At 44.9% G+C, this 22074-nt stretch overlaps 3 protein-coding genes across 3 annotated transcripts; 2 read left to right on the top strand and 1 right to left on the bottom strand.

The window, feature by feature from the left end:
- Positions 1-78: 78 nt before the first annotated feature.
- Vg (vitellogenin) lies at positions 79-6489 on the bottom strand. Its single transcript, NM_001308542.1, is given in 6 exon segments — positions 79-1237; positions 1326-3074; positions 3155-3618; positions 3714-5365; positions 5454-6169; positions 6448-6489. Coding segments are annotated over 6 exon segments (5631 nt in total). The 5' UTR covers positions 6479-6489; the 3' UTR covers positions 79-218.
- A 3554-nt stretch (positions 6490-10043) lies between these two features.
- Positions 10044-11500, top strand: LOC105690994. Its single transcript, XM_012409222.3, has 2 exons — positions 10044-10458; positions 10579-11500. Exons 1-2 carry the CDS (start codon positions 10456-10458, stop codon positions 11017-11019), a joined length of 444 nt encoding a protein of 147 aa, XP_012264645.2. The 5' UTR covers positions 10044-10455; the 3' UTR covers positions 11020-11500.
- Positions 11501-13898: 2398 nt separating this feature from the next.
- Positions 13899-15542, top strand: LOC105690980. Its single transcript, XM_012409185.4, has 3 exons — positions 13899-13902; positions 14004-14692; positions 14790-15542. Exons 1-3 carry the CDS (start codon positions 13899-13901, stop codon positions 15540-15542), a joined length of 1446 nt encoding a protein of 481 aa, XP_012264608.2.
- The last annotated feature ends 6532 nt before the right edge of the window (positions 15543-22074 follow it).

Here is a 22074-nt window from a genome sequence, read left to right as displayed (position 1 = left end):
ATTCAATATTTATTAAATATTATAATACAAGTTACAAGCATAACAAATTTAGAATTGTTTTTAGTTTAAATATGTTTTTTTTTTTTTTTGTTAATTTTTTAATTGCTTTTTAACGTTATAGGTATTTGCACTATGTACAAAGTTCCGTTGAGTATCGCGGTTGTCGTACGGGGCGATCGGGATCGATCGCTTCCCGATTCTCTCATTGACTCCTGTCTCTATTGCTGGGCAACGCAACTTTCCGGGACCTCGATCCTCGAACTCTTGTCGTGGGATTTCTGACTGAAGTCGGGGTTGGCTCCCTGCTTGATGCGGTGTACGAGTTGTTGGGAGGAACTGCTCGACTGGACGCAGTGCATCTTGACGGTGGTTTCCTGTTTCCTGGTGGCCTTGCAGCCGGCGGCGCAGGTGGCCACGGGGCGCAGCGAGAAGCAGGTCTTTCCGTTCTCCTCGATGGTGGCGGTGGCGAATTTGGTGCAACTACCGGATTTCTTGCCGCCGGAGCCGGACTTGCGGGATTTGTTGTTCTCCCATTTGCTGTCCTTGTTCTTGGAGCGTCCGGCGTCCTGGTCGCTGACCACGTTGCCGAACAGCACGGCTTCGCGGTAGCAGTGGGCCTGCTGGGCCCTGCGGGCGTTCTCCTTGGCGGGTCCTTCGCACTGGTCCTTGGTGAGGGCGTAGCTGGCGGCGAAGTGTTCGGGGTTCTTCAGGATGCAGTTCTGGGGTGCGGTGAAGTCGGTCGCCGGCTCTCCGTTGAAGGTACCGCAGAGACCGCGTATCTGGTCGCGGTATTCGTTGTTGAGGATCAGCTTGATTCGCTCGCCGTCGTAGAGAGCCCTTACTCCGTACTCCTCGGAGTGGATGTAGACGACGCCGCTTGGTTTCAGGTAAGCCTCGAACTGGATCTCGCCGTTTTGGGATGTGTAGCGGTAGGTTTCCTCCTGGGATAGTTGAACGGCGCGTCCGTTCACCTTGATGGCAGCCTGGTCGTTGTTGGGGTACATCTCGATCTCGGCCTCGCCGAGGACCAGTCTGCACTCCCTCTGGTGTTCGTTGATGTCCCGGCATACGACGCTAACGCGCATATCCTCGGGGATCTCGTCGTCGCCGTTCTGTTCGTCGTCGGCGTCCTGGTCGGGGATGGTGGTCATCACCACGTGCCAGCAGTTGCCGAGCTCGATGGGGTAGGTCTTGTTGTCGAAGGTCGAAGCCTGGTTGTTGTCGATGACGCAAGTGGCTAAACGATTTGAAATAATGAGGTAAGATTAGACAACTGATTCCTTCTTCGTTCGTCGCGGTAAGAGGTATTCATGGGGGTGACTTACGGTTGTACTGTCCGGCGAGTGCTTCTCTAGCGAAACGACGTGCACCGGACTGAACGGGGTCGACGGCAACGATGGAACGGGCCCACGGGTGGATTTCGAGGTCGGTGATGTTGGCGTCCAAACCGGGCGCGCTCATGCTGACGTTCAAACGTTGGAAGTCCGGTGAGATTTCGTATCCGAAGTCGATCTGTCCGTTCTTCTGGTTACCGGGGTTGACGATGTTTTCGTAAGCGCTGTGGTATCCGAAGTAACGAGCGAGGCCGTATGCCCGAGCGGAGACGTTCTTCATGTAGTCGGTGACGTGGCTGAATTTGACGGTGAGACTTCCTTCGTTGAGGAAGTTGGCGCGTGCGGTGACGTTGCGGCAGGCGGGGAGGATCTTGTTGCCCTCTTGCATCTGCTGGGCGCATTGCTGACCGGTCGGGGTGCGGCGGAGGTACTCCCTTCGTCCTTCGGTCTGTTCCAATTGACCTTGGATCTGGACCTGGGCACCGGATTGGCACTGTTCGCCGAACTTGAGGTCAGCCGCGAATTTGGTGGTGGGGTCAGCCTTGAGGGCCTTGATGAAGTCCATCACGGGCACCTTCGGCCTGGAGCTCTGGGCGCTCAGACAGATCTGGTAGTTCTTCTGTTGCGCGGGGTTGCTGCCGTAGTAGAAAACTACGCGGCTCTTGGGGTCCACTGGGCTGTTCGCCATGGCGAAGGTGGCGGCGTATTCGGCCTTGTTCTTACCCTGGAACACGGCTCCGAAGTCGATGGATTGGGAGTAGGCGTCCTTGATGCCGGATGCGGCCTTCTGGAGCAATTCCTGTTGACGGCTCTCGCTGTCGGGTTTCTGGCTGCTCGGTTGGAATGCGGGGACAAAGGTGCTGGACGATTGGTTGTCTTCGCTGCCGGAGTTCTTGCGTCCAGCGGGGTGTTGGTATCCCGACTGGGAGTCGGAATCGCCGCCCATTCCCTTGGTGTAGTTGGCGTAAGAAGCGGTGAGCACCACGGCTTCGTTGCTGCTGTGCTGACCGTCCAACCAAAGGTTGTAGTTCGACTGTTGGATCTCGTCGTCGAGTGAGAAAGCGATCGCCAGGGGGTCTTCGGACTGGAGCATCTCCCAAGCCCAGTTTCTCAACTGGTGCTCGGTCTGCTCGCCCTCGGAAGTGAAACGGAGAGCGAGTCCGGTGGATTTCTGACCGAACGCCCATTCGTTCTGTTCGGATCCGCGTTCGCCGATCAGTGCGTATCCCTTTTGCTGGGAAACGGGTTTCTCGCTGAGAATGTCCTTTTGCGCGGTGTAAGGCCAGCTGCTGTAGTGGAACAGGTTGTACTCCTTGTTCTGTTGGATGGGCTCGAGCTTGACGCGTACGTGGCTGTTCTCGAGATCGATGTCCATCTCGGCGCTGAGGGGTAGATTCACCTGGAAGTTCTTGTCGTAACCGGCCATGTGGTGTTGGTGGTTGGCGGGATTGACGAATCCGATCCTGGCGATAACCTTGGTTGAGTATACCGCGTGGATGTCCAGACTCGCGTTGACGGCCTCGGGGATGGAGATTTCCTCGTTGGAGCCGCTGTACTGTTCGGGGTAAGTGCGGGCCTGGATTTCACCGCCGACTTGTACGAGGGACGGAGTCCTCATGGTGTAGACGAAGGGGAGACCCATGGCGGTGGGGAAACTGACTGTCAGCTCCTCGTCGGAGTACAATTTGGTGTAGTTGAAGCTCTGTCCGTGCTTGAGAGCGGCCGCGGCTTGCTTGACCACTGAAAGCATTCGATCGTGAGAAATTCGTCTTTCGTTCGAGGGGCACTTCGAGGTAGCGAAACGAATCTCGACTACTTACCTTTGGGCAGTTGTTCGATGGTGTTGTTGTCGAAGGCGTAGAAACGGTTACCCTGGAGAGCGGGGAAGAGGAAGCTTCCTTCCAGTTGTTCGGCGTCGTTGCTTTGGATGTTAAGGGCGCTCAGAATGTTCTCGGGACTGAATTTGCTGGATTTGGAGTTCTTCTTCTGGTTAGCCTGGTCGTTGTCTTCGAATTGATCGTAGAGAACGTCGAGCAGATCGTCAACGCTGGACACCATGGCGCCGTAGATGGAAGCCGGGGATTGGAATCCACCCTTGTTGAACGCCGCGGTGGCGAATACGGCCTGAGGTGCGATGGCGTCTTCGCTTCCGATCCAGTAAGAATTCAGTTGGTAGCCGCTGCTCATTGCCTCGGATGTGTAATCGTGGAGCCATCCGCGGGAGTATTGGAGACCCATGTTCTTGGTGCTGAGCAAATCGCGGGCGGCGCGAGCGTTGTGTGCGCTGAAAAACGAAAGAGCGAGACGCACCGTTCAGATCTATTCGAAGTCACGAAATGGTCACCAATTTTTCCCGGCCATCGGTTACGATCTACTTACAGCTCGGCGTCGTCGAGTTTCGCGGCGGTTTCGATGATCGATTTCACGGCAGCGTTGACCTGCTTGCTGGTGTCCTGGTTGGTGAACTCAGCCATGCGTTGGAGCATGCTTGGGGGTGGGTTGGTCCTCATCAGTTGGAAGACGGCGGCGGTACGGACTTGGTAAGCTTCACCGGTGTTCTGGTAGATCTTGTAAAGAACGGCGCGTGCCTGTTTCGGGTAGAGCCTGGCGAGATTGCACATGGACAGTACCATGCTCAATCGCTGGAAGTCGGAGGAGTCCTCCTGACCCTCGAGGTAAGGTTCGAAGACGGAGAGCATCTTGGGGTGACCGACGTTACCGAGGGCGCGGATGTACACCTGGATCTTCTGGCTGTCGGCGGCGCGGATGGCGCTCTTCAGTTGCTTGGCGATGTACGGGATCCATTGTCCTTGGACGGCTGGGTTGTTCTTGGGGGAGAGACGTCCGAAACTGTGGACGGGATAACGACCGTGGGCGGAGGCGTTGTTCACCTGGGACTCGCGTACGAGATCGGCGAAGGCGAGGATAGCGGTGTTGTTGAGCGGAGCTTGCTTGGTGACTTCGGGGCTGGTGGCGAGTTCGAAGAAGGCGTCCATGTATTCGGCGGTCGGGTACCTGGTGGTACTCGGCAGCACGGCGATCAGATCGGCGGCTTGGTTGTTGCGGATCTTCTTGGTCTGGATCCAGTTCTTGATGACGGAGAAGGCGGGTCCGGTACCGGCCTGGGCGACAGCGTCGCGGAAGGCCTTCCAAGCGGCGTTCTTGGCACTCTCGCTCTTGCTGGCGTTCTCCTTGGCGGGCGCGTACATGTCGTGGGCGGCCTGCTCGATCTGCTTGGCACTCATGGTGCGCAAGAGGGCGGCGAGGTGACTGAACTTCTCAAGGGTGTTTTGCTTGGGGATGTTGCTCGGCTTCTGGAGTTCCTCGCCGATCTGGCTGGCCAGTTTCTTCGCAACGGAGACGGGGTTCACCTGGCTGGACTGCTGGGCTGCGCTACCTTTGTAACCGATGAAGAGTGGGAGCATGGGAGCCTCGGGTGCGTCGGTCAAGGTGGGTCTGGACTGCCAGTATTCCTCGCTGCTGCTGAGGCTGTCGCTTTCGCTCGAGCTGCTGGAGCTTGAGTCTGAGCTGGAGCTCGAACTGGAGCTGGAACTGGAGCTTGAGCTGGAGTCTGAGTCTTGGTTTCCCTGTCCTCTTTGGTTGGCGGCACGAGCTTGACGATGTCCATGTTGGTTGTTGTTTTTGTTCTGAGAGTTACCACGTTGTTGGTCTTCTTCGGACGAGGAAGAAGAGCTGGAGCTCGAAGACGAGGAGGAGGAAGAAGACGAAGAGGAGGAACTTGAGCTGCTGTCGTCATCGTTGTTGTTGTGGGGACGACGTTTGTTGTTCGCCTCAAAAGGGCTGTTGTAGCTGTAGACCAAGTTACCGGTGGATTCGGGCTCGGATGGGGATCTGGGGCTACCGGAAGCGGCGTTCACGGAGTCCAAGGTGATGTTCAATCGACTGACCACCATACCCTTCTGCGAGTGCTTGAGGTTGGGGCTCACCACGATTTTGTTGGTGGTTACCGACGATTGGATGGTGTAACGGTCCAGACTTCCGGAAATGACAACGCGGCTCACGGAAGATTTCTGAAATCAAAAACAACGCGATTAGTCTCCACGATTCAATTTTCCCTACCGAATCTCAAGAGTTTTTTGTAATTCAATGAGCACTCACAGCGAGGAAATCTCCCATAGAGTTGCTACCGGCTTCCCAGTCGGTTTCTCCGCTGATTCCGAAGTGGTATCCCATACGCTGTTCGCAGTTGCTGAAGTTGCTGGTCTTAACGATATCGATGATCTGTCCGCTTCCTTTGAGCTGAGGTACAGGTGCGAGTTCGGGTTTGGTTTGCAGAACGTATTCGGGCAGAGGGCTGATGTCGTAAAGGACTTCGCACTCGCCGGTCACGGTGTCCTCCATGGCCTTGTAGGTGGCGTAAGCCTGATCACCTTCGGGTTCCTGGTTGTAGCGAGACTTCATGGCGTTTTCACCCTGAGTGTCGACCTGGAGTTGAGAAGCGATGGACTTGATGATGTTCACCTGCCAGGTGGGCAGAGACTTCTCAACGACGAGGTCGTCGATCACGCCATTCTTGAACTTGATCTCGAATGGTTTTTCACTGAGCTCGAACTTCTGGTAGTTGGTCTTCTTCTCGGGGAGAGGAGAGTCCCAACCGCCTGGCAGCTGAGCGTGAATCTCGGCGACCTGGGGCCTCTGGATGTTACAGCTCAAAGCGTCGGATCCTTTCGGCTGACATTTGAGCTGGGCTTTGAGGGCGATACCGGTGTACTGGTCGGCGACCTGATGAAGCGCGGCTAAAGTGCGACCTCGCACTTGGTAGGTGTATTCTTGCCCGGCTTTCCAAGCATGTTGGTCAGCGGAGGCGATTCCAACTGCGAATCGATTTTGTTTTTTAAATTTTTTGGCAAGAAACAAAATTTCAGCATGATGTGAATGATCGTCAGCGAGCAAGCATGCTAGTTCAAAATCGAATTGTTTTCAAGCAAGAATGCTAGTTTAGAATCGAATTGTTTTCAAGCAAGAATGCTAGTTTAGCATCGAATTGTTTTCAAGCAAGAATGCTAGTTTAGAGTCGATGAAGCGCGTTTGTATCAAGATCGAAATTGATCGATCAGGATTATGTGATCTCACAAAGAAAATTGTTACTCACCTAGGAGACACAGAAGTAGAGGAGACCACATTCTGCTGGTTGACTTCGGAGACGGAGTGACGATAGCCAATGATCCAGATGCTTTTATACCATTTCGGATCTTCATTTTTAGCTTATTCGGAATTATTGATCCGTTTGACATTTGCCCTCCGACATACGAGCGACTTTGTGCACAGTGCAACATTGTCGTTACAATGCGACTGCAAACGAGAAACGCGTGCGCATTTTTACAACAAACTGCAAGCCTTCTTCACGTGGAGCACATCTGACCCTCTGGGTCACCGGATGTTCGAGCGATAATTGTTTGATCTGATTGACCGTCGCCACGGGGACTCAAGACAAACATCTTTACTGCCTCGGAAATCTCCGCAACGTTGAGTCGAGCTTGTGCCTTTTTCCAGTCGACATTGGGAGATCAGGTAATACCGCTCATTCTTACATCGCTCACTAACTATCGTCAAATTCAACGCCCTACTAACTTCGAATTTCCAACTCCATCGTCAGTAAACATCGTAAAATAAATGTTTCTGGGTCATTTTGAATCCACACCTTACAGAACGGACGACCGATCTTACCAGCTTTCCCATTTTTTACATCGAAAGTTCGCAATTCGCTTTCGCCTATGCGTATTCCGATCCCAACGATTGCTCTCCGTAGACTCCGGTGTTAAATTTTTAGTCACACCGAATCGAGGGAAGTTCAATTCCAGGTAGTGTGTATTTGTTTTTTTTAGCTGATGCCATTTTTACGTTCACAATCATAGCTGAATACGTTCACCCAGAATTCTGGGGAATCCCATTCCAGTTCAGCGTTACGAATTTCGTCAATTTTCGTGCTAGGTGATAGCCTCTATTGTCCGTAGTAGTAGCAGTAATACCAATAAATTATAGACGTACCCGCATAATAGTAAACGAATCAAAAAATGCCTGTGATTATAATTTGGCACACTTTCACTGCTCGTATCTATACACAGATAGACTCATCAAGGTTGTAGACCAAAACGTGGTACGCGTCTGCGAAACGAAGCCTAGATCTACGTCACGGTTATAACGACTGTGCGGTAATTATGCTCGCGTCATAGGCGATTGTGACCCCCAAAAGATTCCCGAATTTCGTTATCCATGACGTTCGTCAGAAAACAGGCGGTGATCCCCCGCAGCGTATTGCAAAGCGAAAAACTAGACCAATGTAAGGAATTTTTTGGGATTGATTTCGATATTTTTTTAACGAAAATTTCTGAATTCCTGGCACTCGAAGGTGAGAAAAGTGCCTCCGAATGTGGAGATGACGGAAAAAAATCAACGGTCGAAGACTTTCCGGATTGGTTGGTGAGGAAAATTCATCGAATTGCATTTCTAGCATGCACAAATGTGTCGGAGAAATGAACAATATAAATGAAAATAAAAAGATCGTTATCGTCAAACGGAAATATCGTGAACCTTGGCACTGCAGTCTGGCGAAACCGTCGAGTACGTATATCGGATAGCGATGATCATGGTCAGCAGCATTATTACATGCCTCACGATAATTATTTATAATCCTAATCGCGCACGACGATGAATCGTCGCAGTTTGCGAAGCTGCTGGTTGGTACGGAGGAAGTGAAGTTCAGTCAGTTTATGAACTTTGACCCCGAAGTTGCCGGCGGGCAACAATTAATAAAGCGATTCGTTACGGAATTTCAGAAAACACGCGTGTAAAACCAGTCGCGCGTGCGTCCGATTTCGTTGTCGAATTGTATTCGAGATAATTACCGAATCCTCCGCATTTGCTCTCGGTGTCCGAAAGGTCACTCGATTCCCCCCGCTACGTAATTATTTTACAACTATATTTGCATCAAAATTCCAAGTTCCAGGAATTCGCTTCGGACCCTCGTACGGCGATTCTTTATAGTCAAAATGGCGATAGTTCGGTATAGAGCGGAGTCGTTGATGACGGGCAAAAATTTTCCTCTCGTAATTCACTACGGGGGAGCGTTCCTGTTTGTGATAAAAGAATCTACGGTTGACACCGTCGGTCCTTGAAAATACCGCTGTCATGTTCATTCTGGTTTCCAAACGATTTATCCTCATACCGCATCGCACGTTTCGTCCAATAAGTACTCCGAGTATTCGGAATCGTTGAAACCGGTGCGTTGCAGATAATCGCGACCTCGAGGGTTATCTGAACTAATAATTTGACCCATCAACATTTAGATCTTCCGATTACCGATTTAAATAATTAATCGACCGAGCAGCCGTCCGTGAACGAGTTTATGTGAAATCCGTGCGGGGTGATTCACGGTGTCGCGGCGAGTTGCTAAAGTATCATTCTATTGTTAGAATGCTATACACCGCGTTAACCGTGGAGTTATGATAAATAATATGAATCCCTGGAAAAATAAACGCCATTCATTGCCGCGCGTGTATACGTATAGCGTGCACGCGATATCGTTTCAGTCCCGAGGTGGCATAAATTATATTTCACACGAGGCTGACTTTTAGTTTTATTACCCGATTAAATGGTTTTTTATTTCTGAAATTTTGATTCTCATTTCTTCGATAATCGGTGATATGTTTTCCACGTACCCGTCGACGACGACGGTTGTTCTAATCTGTGCCACATCGATCTCGCTACGTAATTATTATTCACACGAGTTTCTGCGTTGCAGTTGCTGACATCGAGAAAATAGTCATCGTTCGTTAGCGTTAATTAATCGGTAGTTATGTAATAAAACGGAGTCGATACATCGACGACGACGGTCAATAAATCTTCGATACTTCGTTACGACGGATTTCGAGAATTTCTATAATTGCTTCATTGTGTCCCTCGTGACAATGCTGCGGCACGATACCCAGAAAGGGCTCGGTGAATTCTGCCGGGTTTTACCCGACGTGCAAATGCACTTCGTCGATGGTTTCACGTCACCGGGCATTGTCTTGTGGTTTTTCGTAAATCAATCGCTACGGATGGTCCAGGAAATTCGATAAAACCGAAAACAACTTTCGTAGTGAATCCACGTAGGCGATATCTAGAGGACGAAGAAGGTAACCCACCCTCTTGAAAAAATGACGAACATGCCCCCTCGACTTTAATGACGAACGAGTGCCAAGTTCGAGTAGGTGAGCGTCGAACGCGTATCAACGCGAATCGCCGGCATGATAATCGACGCGTTTGCGTCTATCGTTGGAAAATAAAAAAAAGAAGAGAAAAAAAAAAAAAGGAAAAAGAACCGGAAAAGTCAGCTACTACGGATACGTTGGGTGCACACCGCTACGGGACTGTTTTGACCTTGATCAAGGTAAAACGCGTATTTTTTTGCGATGATTTCGATCGAGATACATGAGCGATCGAGTCGAGGGCAAAACCGGAATATCCAGAGTCTTACGCTCCGAATCCGGTAGATATTCGCGTTTTGCTCCGTACGGATAAAGAGTGTTGGACCGACGAAATATCAAAGCTCGTTAATTCGGGACAAGCTCGCCGAATATCTTCTTCTTCGTTTTTTTTTCATCTAATAATCTTTTTTTTCCTTCCGTTACGGTAGACGTACATCGTCGCCGCTGCTATCTTCGGCTGTCATAAACAATAATTAAAAATTCTACGAATCCGTCTTGCTCCAAATGACAGTGGAGATAATCGCATCGCGTATTCGTAAACACGATTCGTACCACCTAACAGATTGCGATCAGAAGATGCGTATATTAAACACGCTAAACAGGCTCATCGGCTGTCGTCACTGAACTTTGGAGAATTTTACGGGAAGTTGTGGCGAATTTCCCCACGTTATAGGCACGCGATTCCATATCGGAATTCACAGGCTTACGCTCTATTCAGCCGCGGTGGGAGAACCTCGGCTCACAGTTTATATTCTCCGTCGATCCTTTCACCGGTCAGTCAATACCGAGTCGAGCGATCGGCACGCAGAGCATCTCGAGTCGCACCAACGAGTCGCGGTAGTATTTTTTCAAAAGTGCAATTTTAATCGATTGTCGTCCGAGAAGAAAAAGAAAAAAAACATCCCGTCACTATGGTGAGTCCTTGCAACGTGAAACTCGCCGCACGAAAGAGGATCGAGGGATGAAAAAAGCTCGAATCGTCTATAAATAAATGAATCTGTTTATCGAAAATCTGTTTCCGTTAATCTTCTCAGATCAAGTACGCCGCTCTTATCTCCGTCCTCGTGTTGATGGGTCAAGCTCAGAGGCCACCGTACGCCGGTAGCGCGAATCGTTACCCTCAAGTGCTTCCTCGGTTCCAAGAGGAGCAGGCAGCTACCTCGACAACGGCGTCGCCGTCGCCGGGTTCGACCGGGGTGGGAAATCGCGTTGGGGAGGATTCCGCCTCTTCGACGTTCGCACCCTTCGTTGCGAACAATCAACAACGACCCCTCGCCGGACCGGTGACTCCGAGACCAGACCTCCCGGTCAACGCTCTGGGCGACGCCGATCTGGTCGAGAGGATCAAGACCTGGCCCGAAGAGCTCAGACCCTTCTGGTACACCAACAGGGTGCAGATCGACCAGCACCTCCACCCCCAAGGGCAGCAGAACGTCGTACGACCGCAAACTGGGCCGGGCTCTTTTTCGGGCTGATCATTTTCGCTGCGCGAAGCGTTTTATTATTTAAGTTCGAGAAGTGCTCCACCTGATAAACTACCTCTATGTTTTTTTTTGTTTTTTTTTTTCTCTCTTCGTCGTTGTAAAATTGGATTCACATCGTCGACGAATGAAATCCGGTGATTTGTATTTTTTTTTTTAACGCTCGTTCGTAATGCGATGTAAAGTGAAATTACATTCGGCAATTCCGTAATTATTGTTTGATTGCCAGGTGCTGTTTGAGCCATGTTTTCTATTTTCAACGACAAGTTGTGGACGTGGCAATGTTCGTCGTCGTAAGGTATTCGACGTATATTTTTTTTTTCTTTAAATTAACATGTATCGTTTTCTTGTTATTTTACATGTACATACATATTATCGAGACTGAATTCGTTCAAGTATTTCTTCGTAATGTTAACCCACGCATATCGTTAGACCCGGTGCGTCGTCATTGGCAATATAAAATTTGACCGAAAAAGAAACAAAAAACAAACGGAGAATGCGTACAATTTTATTTCCCACCATAAAATCGAGTCGTCGTTAATCTCAGAATTTTGAAGCATCGACTCTGCGGCGTATAATTAGCATCAAAAACACTGGTTCGTTGACTCGATAACGAGCAATAACAAGGTACTCGAATTCCGAGAAAATCGTAATCCTATTTCTTCCTTTTTTTTCGAACGCATCCTGCGGTTGTACAAATTCGAAATCCTGCTCGCGCTGCCGGATAAATATCCTGGCAAGCTACCCCCTCCGACTCTCTTCTCCGAAAAACCAAAGTTAGTCAGGAGTCAGGTAGTTAATTAGTCCTAAATTTGTACCATCGAGCGTAAATGGTCCAAATGATTCAAAATCTATACAATAACATCATCGAATAACATCGATAGGTCATATTCGGGAACGGCTAGTCCTTATTGGCTACATCTCCGGAGCTAATTGCAAGTTCCACTCGTGGAAGATACCGACCGAAGCGACGAAGTATATTTTTTATATCACAGAGGGCACTGGCGGGGGTGGTGGTAAAACAAAATGGCCGCCGAAATAAGGGAGAGCCACTGAAATAGAGATATACATTTCAGTGGGGAGAGCGTTCGAGGTACGGCAACTGAACGCAGGGAGGAGCTATGATCTTTTTTTAGGCGAGCAACCGACGCTCGGAGCTTATTCCGAGCTATAGAGGCACGGGTGGCTGTCGTCCGATGATGGGTTATGCTCTTTCTGGCGCACCACAAACATGTCGGAAATTCCACCGTGCGATTATGGACACCGTGGTATTTCTGAATGAAGTAAAGATGAAACTGGCGTAACGTATGACATAGGTAAACGAGCGATAACCGGCCTCTGAGATGGCGTGGACATCGACTAGCGAACTAATTCTGAGCAATGCTTAAATAATCGTCGAATAGACCGTTCGGCGAACTCCCGAAGTCCCAATATCCCCAGTCCTGATTCCTGCTGCCCCGACCATCGCGAGTACAGGGCGGAGAGCCACGAGCTGGCAGGGCTGTAGGGCTAAGGACGAAAGCCAGGCACAACAGACGGCATTGGCGGTGGCTGTGGAAGCGAGACACGCTTCTGTATACAACAACACAGCATCGCAGCATTCCGTCTGTATAATACGAAGAACGCTCTTGCCATGTCGGGAAGTGACAGCCCAACATTTTTTCACGGTCAACCGTGGTCCAGTTGGATTGAAAAAATAGGAAGAGACAAGCCCTTGAGTGAGTACTAACGTTCGTCCGCCCGAACGTCAAAATATCGGCGAGTTATTGGATCACCTTTTCTAAGTACGACCGAGTGACCATCCCAAACCACCAACCTAACCTCCATTTACTCTGCCTTTGACACGTTGATGTAATACACAAATATGCAGTCGCACGTAAATCGTTTCATCACGGCAATTATTTTATGTATCCTTAATATAAGCGAAATAATTAATATACATTTGAATACAAACATACACGTACAATTGATTTAATTTATCTCCTCTCCCAACTGAAATCTCTGATGTTTAATACATGTATTAACCGTAATGTTGTTGTTGTTTTCGTTATGAACATTTTCGTTTGTTATTGTAATTTAGGTGACGATGAGACTGACGAAGAACCGCGGAGCTCGGTTATGCGCCTTGCTGCCGAAGGTAAAAACCAAAAAACAAAAAAAAAACCAAATTGATAGCGAAATATAATGTATACGTGTTATTTCATTTTGGTCTTTTATATTTGCCCTGATATGTAATTATGTAATTATTTTTCAACATTAAAAAAAAAAAAAAAAAACGAAATTATATTTTCTGAACGCTTACTTTTATTTGATTCTTTTGTGTTGCCCAATGTTAACAGTGCTATGCGCGCACTCCGAAAAATAGCTTGTTGGAACATCGAAATCATTTGTTCAAGCTGAAAAAAAGCTTCTCCGAATAAACTAAGTTTTACTCGAGTCCCAAAATATTCGGTTCATCTACGGTCAAAGAAAATCGTCCGGTTCGGGTAGCAGCCACTCGATTCGAAATGATCTTTTGGTCTCCACCTGGCGAGATGTTTGATTGATTGTAATACAGAAGACGGTACACGAATCGAACGTTTTGCCGTTAGAGCAGATTATTTTTCGGAGTATGGTATTCGCGATGACATGGATAACCGATGAGGAAAGGCTGAATTTTTCGAGCAAAGAGCATCACCGTTTCGATCAGTTTTGCTATAGTCTATAGTATTCACGGACAAAGTTCCGACGAGGAGCTCGACGCTCATTTTCTGAATGACATTAAACTTGCAGATATCGATCTCTATGGGTTTTGCCCTGAGAGGGATGCTTTTTACGGAGTGGTGTGCGAAATTTGTAACGCAATCGTCAAACCGCAAGCTCTCATACAACACATGGGTGCGTATTACGAACGATGATATTATTCAAAATGATGGTAAATATGAATGTGATATCGCTAATGTCGAACGATCTATTTACGGATGATAATGTTGTTTCAGAAATTCGACACCCATCCGGAACGGTTAATTTACCGCCACCCGCGACCCCCGCGGTAAAGCCGATCGCTAAAACTGCCTATTGCAAAGTATCCAAGTTGAAAAAAGCTCAATCGTCGCAGATCCCGTCTAGCAGTAAACCGAATCACTCGTCCAACAAACGAACCGCGGAACAAGCGAACCTGCAACCTCAACTACCTCTAACGTCTCCGCGATCGCCGCTCGAAAACATTCCCATTCAAATTTCGAACGCCGCGCCGACGGTCGCCACCAGTCCGGTAAAAAGTCCCGGCAGCGGCGGTCACCCGCGTCGGAAAAAGTTCAAAACCGAGAGGTCCCTGCTCAAAGACCGGGAGTACGACCCGGACCGGCACTGCGGTGTCTGGAACGATGAGACCGGGAAACCGTGCACCCGCTCCCTCACCTGCAAGGCGCACACGGTCTCGCTGCGGCGGACGGTCGCCGGCCGGAGTAAAACCTTCGACAAACTCCTCGCCGATCATCGGGCCGCGAAGGAGTTCCCGATGCGCCCGACGAAAGTGACGTTAACGGGGACGGTAACCGTCTCGACCTCCGTCGTTCCCAATTTGAATCCGCTGGTCATCGGTGCGTCGAATTCGATCGGCGCGGAATCGGTGGGGCCCAGTTCGCCGCCCGTTCTATCGCTGCCGGACATGTACCCCATGCCGAAGGTAAAGCCCTTCCACCTCCGCCCTTATTTCGGGGCTGAACTGATCGGCGTTGACACGTCGCGGTTACTGACGCTTCTGAGTTTCTATTTTGCCGCAGACCACGCTCGAGGAAGACTTCGCCAACGAGGAACTGGGTCTGGATTCGTCGATCGTCGACTCCGCCGGCTGTTCCAGTTCCATAACCACACCGATATCGGTTCTGCTGCCCAGTCTGTCACCGCTTCCGCTCAAGAAACCGGGTGACTCGCCGATAGCTACCCTGATACCGGCCGCCACGGTTTCGCCCGCTCCCTCGAGCGTCCCCGCCTCCCTGCCGACGAGCCAGCCCCTGATATCGAGCGTCCTCGAAGCGGAAACGCCGAACGAAGTCGAATCGGAAGTGCTGACGATCTACTCGCCGATGTCCGGTTACAAGGAGTCGGCCGGGAAGTCACAGATGATCGTCCAGCTGCCGCAGACGAAGAACGCCCATCATTCGCCGGGCGCGAACGCGGCGAAGTCCTACGGCGGCCACGCCTCGATGCCCTGCTTGAGCATGTTCGAGGGCTCGGTACCTCTGCAGCTTCCCGCGGGGCAGAGCGGGACTTTGACGAGCCAGATGACGAACGGGAAGCGGCCAGTCGGGCCGCACAATCATCTCAGTCCGGGGAACAGGCCGCCGAAACGGAGCAAACACGATTTTCAGCCGGAATATTCGACAGCGATACAAGTCGCCGCCACGACCACTTCGACGCCTTATCCGCACTTCGGCGAGATATCGTGGTCGAATTGCCACCCGGAGCCGCTCGCCGTCAGTCGGTGGCTACGGATCACGTCCACGCGCAAGCAATACAATTTCAACATTCACTGACACAAAACTTTACCTACTCCGGGCTAAAGGTCTACACGCCTTATTCGCCGAACTACCTCTTTTTTTTTTTTCGGAGGAACGAGCTGCGACAACCACATCCGTAATCGCTCCGTTGGCGATTCCTCCATTTAGTTATTCCAATCGTTGCATAGTTTAAAACTAACCTCATCGAAAAACCACCGACGAAAAAATGCTTTGACCATAGCTCGTTGTAGGTACGAAGAAAATTAACTAAAACCGAAAGAAAAAGCGAAAACAAAAAAAGAACAAAAACACAAAACGACAAAAACATTCTTAGTTTTAATGACGGGACAGTTCGATGGTTGTTGTCTTGTCGTTCGTCCTCATGTTTCCATATAGGTACGAGACGCGAAAAAAATGTTATATTATTACGCCCGTATCGCAATTACCTATATGCGAGATCGAGTTTCCGCGTTGAGATTGGAATATGTATTATTTTTTTTTTTTTTCGATTTTTTTCAATATTTTTCCAATCATTATTCCGCAAATCCCGCTTAGAAATACTTCGGGCGAACTGGAAATCATTGATATAAATCTATACGCCGATGATAATAACGATAACAATAATAATAACACTTGTAAATATACCAAATGTAATTGATTTGATTAATTATTTAAGGGTAACATGTTCGTCGTGCCGCAACGCAGGTATAAAAATATATATTTATAAATATATATGTATTAATTAATTTTTAACGAATCTTTGTTTTTTAGAGATGACAAATTTGAGATTGGTATTGATACATATATACCTATTGACGAAACGATAGAAAGGAAAAGAAGTTTATATTTTTTTATGACCTCGAGTAATTTTTATTTAGTAATTATTGTCTTTATTTAAAGAAGAAGAAAAAAAAAACAATGATGTGAACCACAACGTTTATATTAGATTAGAATTAATTTATTTTATTTTTTTAATTATCAATATTGATGTTATTAGAATTATCATTTAATCAAACAATGACGTCGCAATTCCTCTCGCGTTTAATCGTACATGATAATTTTATTTTTCACGAATAAAACGAACGAAGGCTGATGAAGAATTTATAGTTTAGTGTATCGTAGAAATTACTTGTTTGTTTTATTTTTGTTTCATTTGAACAACAAAACGAAGAAATAACATAGCATAACAAATTTTATTCTCCTCGATTCATTTCTCACAGTTTGGTATTTTTTATTACTTGTCTTTTTATTCCGGCATTTCACGGTCTTGTAATTTATTTGTCATCCGATAATTGATTAATTAATTATTCAATCAATCATTTGACAAATGTTCGAACAACCTTGTACATTTATTCACTATAAATCATCAGTCCTAATAGTTATACATATTATAGTTAGTGATATCATATTAGTTGTGATAGTTACAGTACTTTTTATTTTATTTTTTAAAACGATCGACGCTTAAATTAAAATTACGTAGGCTATTGTTGTTAATTAATTTTGTTTCCTCACCCGTCACGCATGTGTACTGAACAATTTTCACTCTTGTGTCTTTGGCGAAAAGAGAAACGAAAAGTAAAGAAAAAAGAAAGGAAGAGAATAATCGGTCGGCCATTTTGTATCGTAAGCGGCCATTTTGTATCGTAAGCGGCCATTTTGTTTTGGAATGTTACTTTGTTCACCCCACCAGGAAAACATTGTGCATACCCGTAATACTTGAAAAATTTATAATATTTTCGTTTTGTGATCATAATCAAATATCCCAGCATTCGATTCATTAATTTTTCATATCTTTAAATTCAGTACAACCTACAGTTCATTATACTTAGGTATCTAATTTAAGACGATCCCCTCGATTGATTCTCAATATCACCTGGACCTATTATGAAAACATTAATTACCGCATTCAAACGTTGTTCGAATAAAAATCCAACTTATTTTTCTACCATACGTTCATTTTTATTTAAAAAAGAAAAAGTAATTTACTTGAATAAGATAACCGAAAGACGACCTCTCGACTCAATGAAATTGACATCGCATACCAATGATAATTTTCGACGTTTGTGTCTATCGAAAATAAAAAACAGCAAAAATGAAATTGTACTGTACAGCAGCAGAAAATACTTCGTTACACACACACACACACACAGACACCTGACCTAATTAAAAAATATAAATAATACCGTTGTACAAAAGAAAAGAACAAAAAAGTACACCAAAAAAAATAAAAAAATTTCACTAATGGAATGATGTTGATGTTCACGACGAAACTTGCTAAACGCAAACTCAATTATTTTTCGACGATCGTGATAGATCTGAAAAAAGCTTGAAGAAAGAAAAAAAGAGAAAAAAATTAAATAAATAAATAAATAAATGATTGAAAAAAAAAAAAAAAATTGAATAAAATAAAGTACAGCGTTTCGTAGATCAAATGTAGATTATATTTAATTCTAGGGTTATTTATTTATAGTATATCAGTAAACGGTTCGAAAAGCATATTACCTATATATATGTAATAATGATAATAACGTTAATAATAATAATATTAATATTAATAATAATAATCGCAATCATGCAAAATGTGTTGATACAATTAATGCGAAACGTTGAATGAATTCCGCAAATCAATTATCGTATCACTTAATAATATCGACTATTATATAGGTAGGTATATGGTTATATACGTATATGTATGTTCTACCTACACATAATTCGTCGCTTTAAATTATAAATATTTCATCTAAAGACTGCTATGTTATGAACGTTCTATATAGATAATGAGAAGCAAAAAGATGAGAAATAACCAGGAAAAGAAAAAATGACAAAAAAGGAAAAAGAACGGAGGGAAAAATACGAGGCAAATTAATATATATATATATAAAGTGAACTGAAATTTAAACATGAAATGAATAAATAAATTGAATAAATACTAATATAAATGTTTGTACATTCTAAAACGCAATTGAAAATTCATCCGAATATAATGTATAAAATTTCACCTATTCTGGAATCGATAAATATCAGTTGATTGAACAAAACGATCAAACATCGTCGTAGGTGTGTATATTAGATATAATCGTCTAATAATTTTGAAACACATGTAATTTATTGAAAGAATTTTTTCGTTCTTTTCCGGCATGTACGCTAAATATTGTAAATCGATACACATGCATTGAAATGTTATACGATATACAGACGAAAAATATGTGGCTGAACTGTAAGATTATAAAAATTATACATATAGCTATTTGTATGAGGGGAGGAGGGTTGGAACGAGAGTTCTTATTAAAAATTACGATTATTATGAAAATAATTCTTATCATTATAGATTGTGATATTTAATCATAGTGTAATTATTATTAATGGATGACTTCATCTACCCATCGTACATGTATAGTTTCGAGTGTACAACATGCAGATGAAGGAGAATTGAACAAAGAAAGGAAGAAGAAAATTAAACAAACAAATCAAAGAAGAAATAAAAAAGAAAAAACGAAACTACAAAAATATAACAATTATTAAAGTTATAGTTAAATAATGATATCTAGTATCTGAAGCATTCGCCATAAGTTTCTTATTATGCGATAGTATAGATACGGATTATTACCTCTTCGCAGATATAAAAGTACCTATATAATACAAATAATTGAAGGTAATTGTTTATCGAAAAGCCTGACAAACTCGATTAAGAATTTAATTGGTTCCGAATATCCTCATTCGGCGAATGAATCCGAGTTTCTGAAAATTGTTGTCTTGAAAATTGAAGTGAAAAAAATATTGCAACAACTCTGAACTTGTTAGAACCTAATTACCAAGTTAATTTACGAATGGAAAAATATAGATCATTAATCAACTGCGCAGAAGCAACAAAAAAGAAAGAAACTATATTCTTGCTAAAGACCGAAATATGCTTGGAGGTATGGAAGGATGGCAAATCTTTTTAATTTCTCTTCACTCTTGACCTCGTGACAGTTATCTTCATTCGTATATGGTTATCGGCCTTCAATTTGGATTTTTATTTTTTTATTTCCTAACATTATTCGATGATTAGGATCGAGTGAAACCAGTATTTTGACTTTTAATTTCGCGTTGGATAAAAAACTTTGAAACGATCAATTCGAATTTGTGTCGCGAAAGATTGTTCGGGTTTATCTTGTTCGTCTTTACCGCCATTTTGTAATGTCAGATGCGTGAACCCCACGAATTTTGGAAAACGAAGAAAACAGGAAATTTCGGAAAGAATAACCAATATCTCCCTCAGACATGACATGTAAAAAAAGATTCGACAATTCAACGTTATCGATTATAATGAAATGATTGAACGAACATTCGATTTTGGGATACCTGGTAAAAGACTGTCAAATTATATCCCGATGAAAAGAACTGTATACATGCATAGGATGATAAGCTAACGAATAAATGAAAATAAATAATTAGTTAAGCACGATTAAACAAATTAATAAAGAATCAATGTTATATAATACATAACTTGCGAACTTGTAATGGTAAAATTGGGCTATCCGCTATATATATATAAATAATGTAACATTGTTATACATGTATATGTATTGTAAATTGGAAAAACAAAAAAACCAAAAAAAAAAAACAAACATTAATAATAACGTTGAAATTTATTAGCGGTATACGTATATTACGATAAATATATATGTACATGCTCGACACAATAAACAAAAAAAAAAACAGCTGTTCATAAATCACATTGAACAAACGAGTAAAAAAAATAAATAAAACTATACAAAAACGAGAGATTCTTCTATTCCATTGTCACGTTAATGAGAAATATTTGAATTTTGAAAAGATTAATCTTCATCACGCACGTCGCAATTATCGCTGTATCGTGTGATGCATTTTTTCATATTTCTCAGGATTTGTTATCGCCAAACTCAAAAATATGTTCCCTCTTGTCTTCATCCTGTTATTTTACTTTTTGCATTCGAATTTCTAGCCAGGAGATAAAAGAAGATTCATCCCTGTCGTAATCGTCCTGTGCGCTACAACAAGGGATCGAATAATTTACGTGCATTCGACAAAGTTCTGCAGTCCGGTAACCCAAGCAATAATTTCCGTTCGAAGAGAGGAGTGATAGCTTTGATTAACTACAGATGGAGTGTAAGAGACCGACCGCTGGAGCTTCGCGCCGATGACATTAAAGAGGCGTAATGGGCATTTGATGTAACATTCGTGATGTAATACACGATACTCGTGGTTCGTAAATTCTGTAAATAATGTTTAACGATCTTAAAAGTCACTCGCTTCCTGCGGGGCGTTATACCGCGCGGTGAAAAGCGGTGTACGTATAGATATATATACTTTTATAATGAAGAGCAGGTCCACCCACGATGCATTCCTCTTGGCACCCACTTGACGGACGCGATCTCCTCTTCCTACATTTCTCTTTTCGCTCTTTCATTTTTTTTTTTCTTTTTTTTTCATTCTCCTCCGCACAGTGAATAAATTCCAAAATTTTCGTGCATGTCACACAAAATGGCCGTAGGCGGATGCACGAATTATTTAACTCCGTTTAATGTAATTTTTCAAACATTTATTTCGAATCATCCAACACAAGGATACAATCAGTCAGTAAATCGAACTCGGCTCGCTGGCAAAGAGAAGAAAAAATAAATTCACCGATCGTTCAAATTATTTCCGGATGTGACATATACTGTTTTCAAATATTGGACGTGCTTTATTAATTGATTCTATATTAGCTAAAAGCAAACGTGAAATATTTCCTAATTCCAAAATCAAATACAGTTACTGCAATCAGTTTTACTCGCTGAATGATTATTCATCAATTTTCGTTGAACATTATTCGGTAATTAAAAAACTACAATATTTGTTCAGAATGATCAATTCGACGATCTTCAGCCCCTGACCTCAGATTTGATTCTAGGAACAGCAGGAAGCGGCAGGAGTTCGGGAGTCCTCGGTAAACGGATACCTCCGTACACATGTCGCGTTGAGTGTGCCGATGCCTTGCGCTACAAGGTACGTTGCGTACGAGACGAGACGAGGTGGGATCGTGGAGTAAATACTGCGGCAGCTAATAGAGCGGACCGTTCTTGAAGGGGGGCCGGTGAGCAGATGTTCGGCATCCTCTGACATAATTCACCGGCTATACGGTTTGAGCGATACTTGAAAAAAATCGAAGAAAAACAAAAAAAAAAAAAAAAACAACCGTCTCCTCGTATCGGGGGGACTGAAAATACCCGGAGAAAAATATTCGAATTTTCAACAACGACTTCGTACCGATCTTCGATTTTGATTTCTTTTTCTTTTCCTCGAACGGGTCGACGGATGCGAGGCAAAAGGAAAAAAAAAAAAAAGAAGCGGAGAGAAAAAATTCCGCACGGGGTGAATCGGTTCGACGATCGACGAAGAAATTCGCGATTCGTTGTTCTTTGGACTTCTTCTTTACCTGGCTCATGGGCCGGACTTATGGCGAACTCCTCGTGCGTGAGGGTCGTCGAATAGTGTTGGTAATGTCTGAACGGGGTTCACGAGTGAAACCAACACCGTCAAAAGGTGTGTATACACCTTATTGCCC

The sequence above is a fragment of the Athalia rosae genome, chromosome 5 (genome assembly GCF_917208135.1).
Source record: "Athalia rosae chromosome 5, iyAthRosa1.1, whole genome shotgun sequence".
NCBI lineage: Eukaryota > Metazoa > Arthropoda > Insecta > Hymenoptera > Athaliidae > Athalia > Athalia rosae.
This window is presented reverse-complemented; position numbering and strand designations above follow the sequence as displayed.

Bases quoted from the DNA above. Each gene is read 5' to 3' on its own strand.
- LOC105690980 (XM_012409185.4), top strand. The intron at 14,693-14,789 runs GTAAAGCCCTTC...ATTTTGCCGCAG, and splicing joins ACATGTACCCCATGCCGAAG to ACCACGCTCGAGGAAGACTT.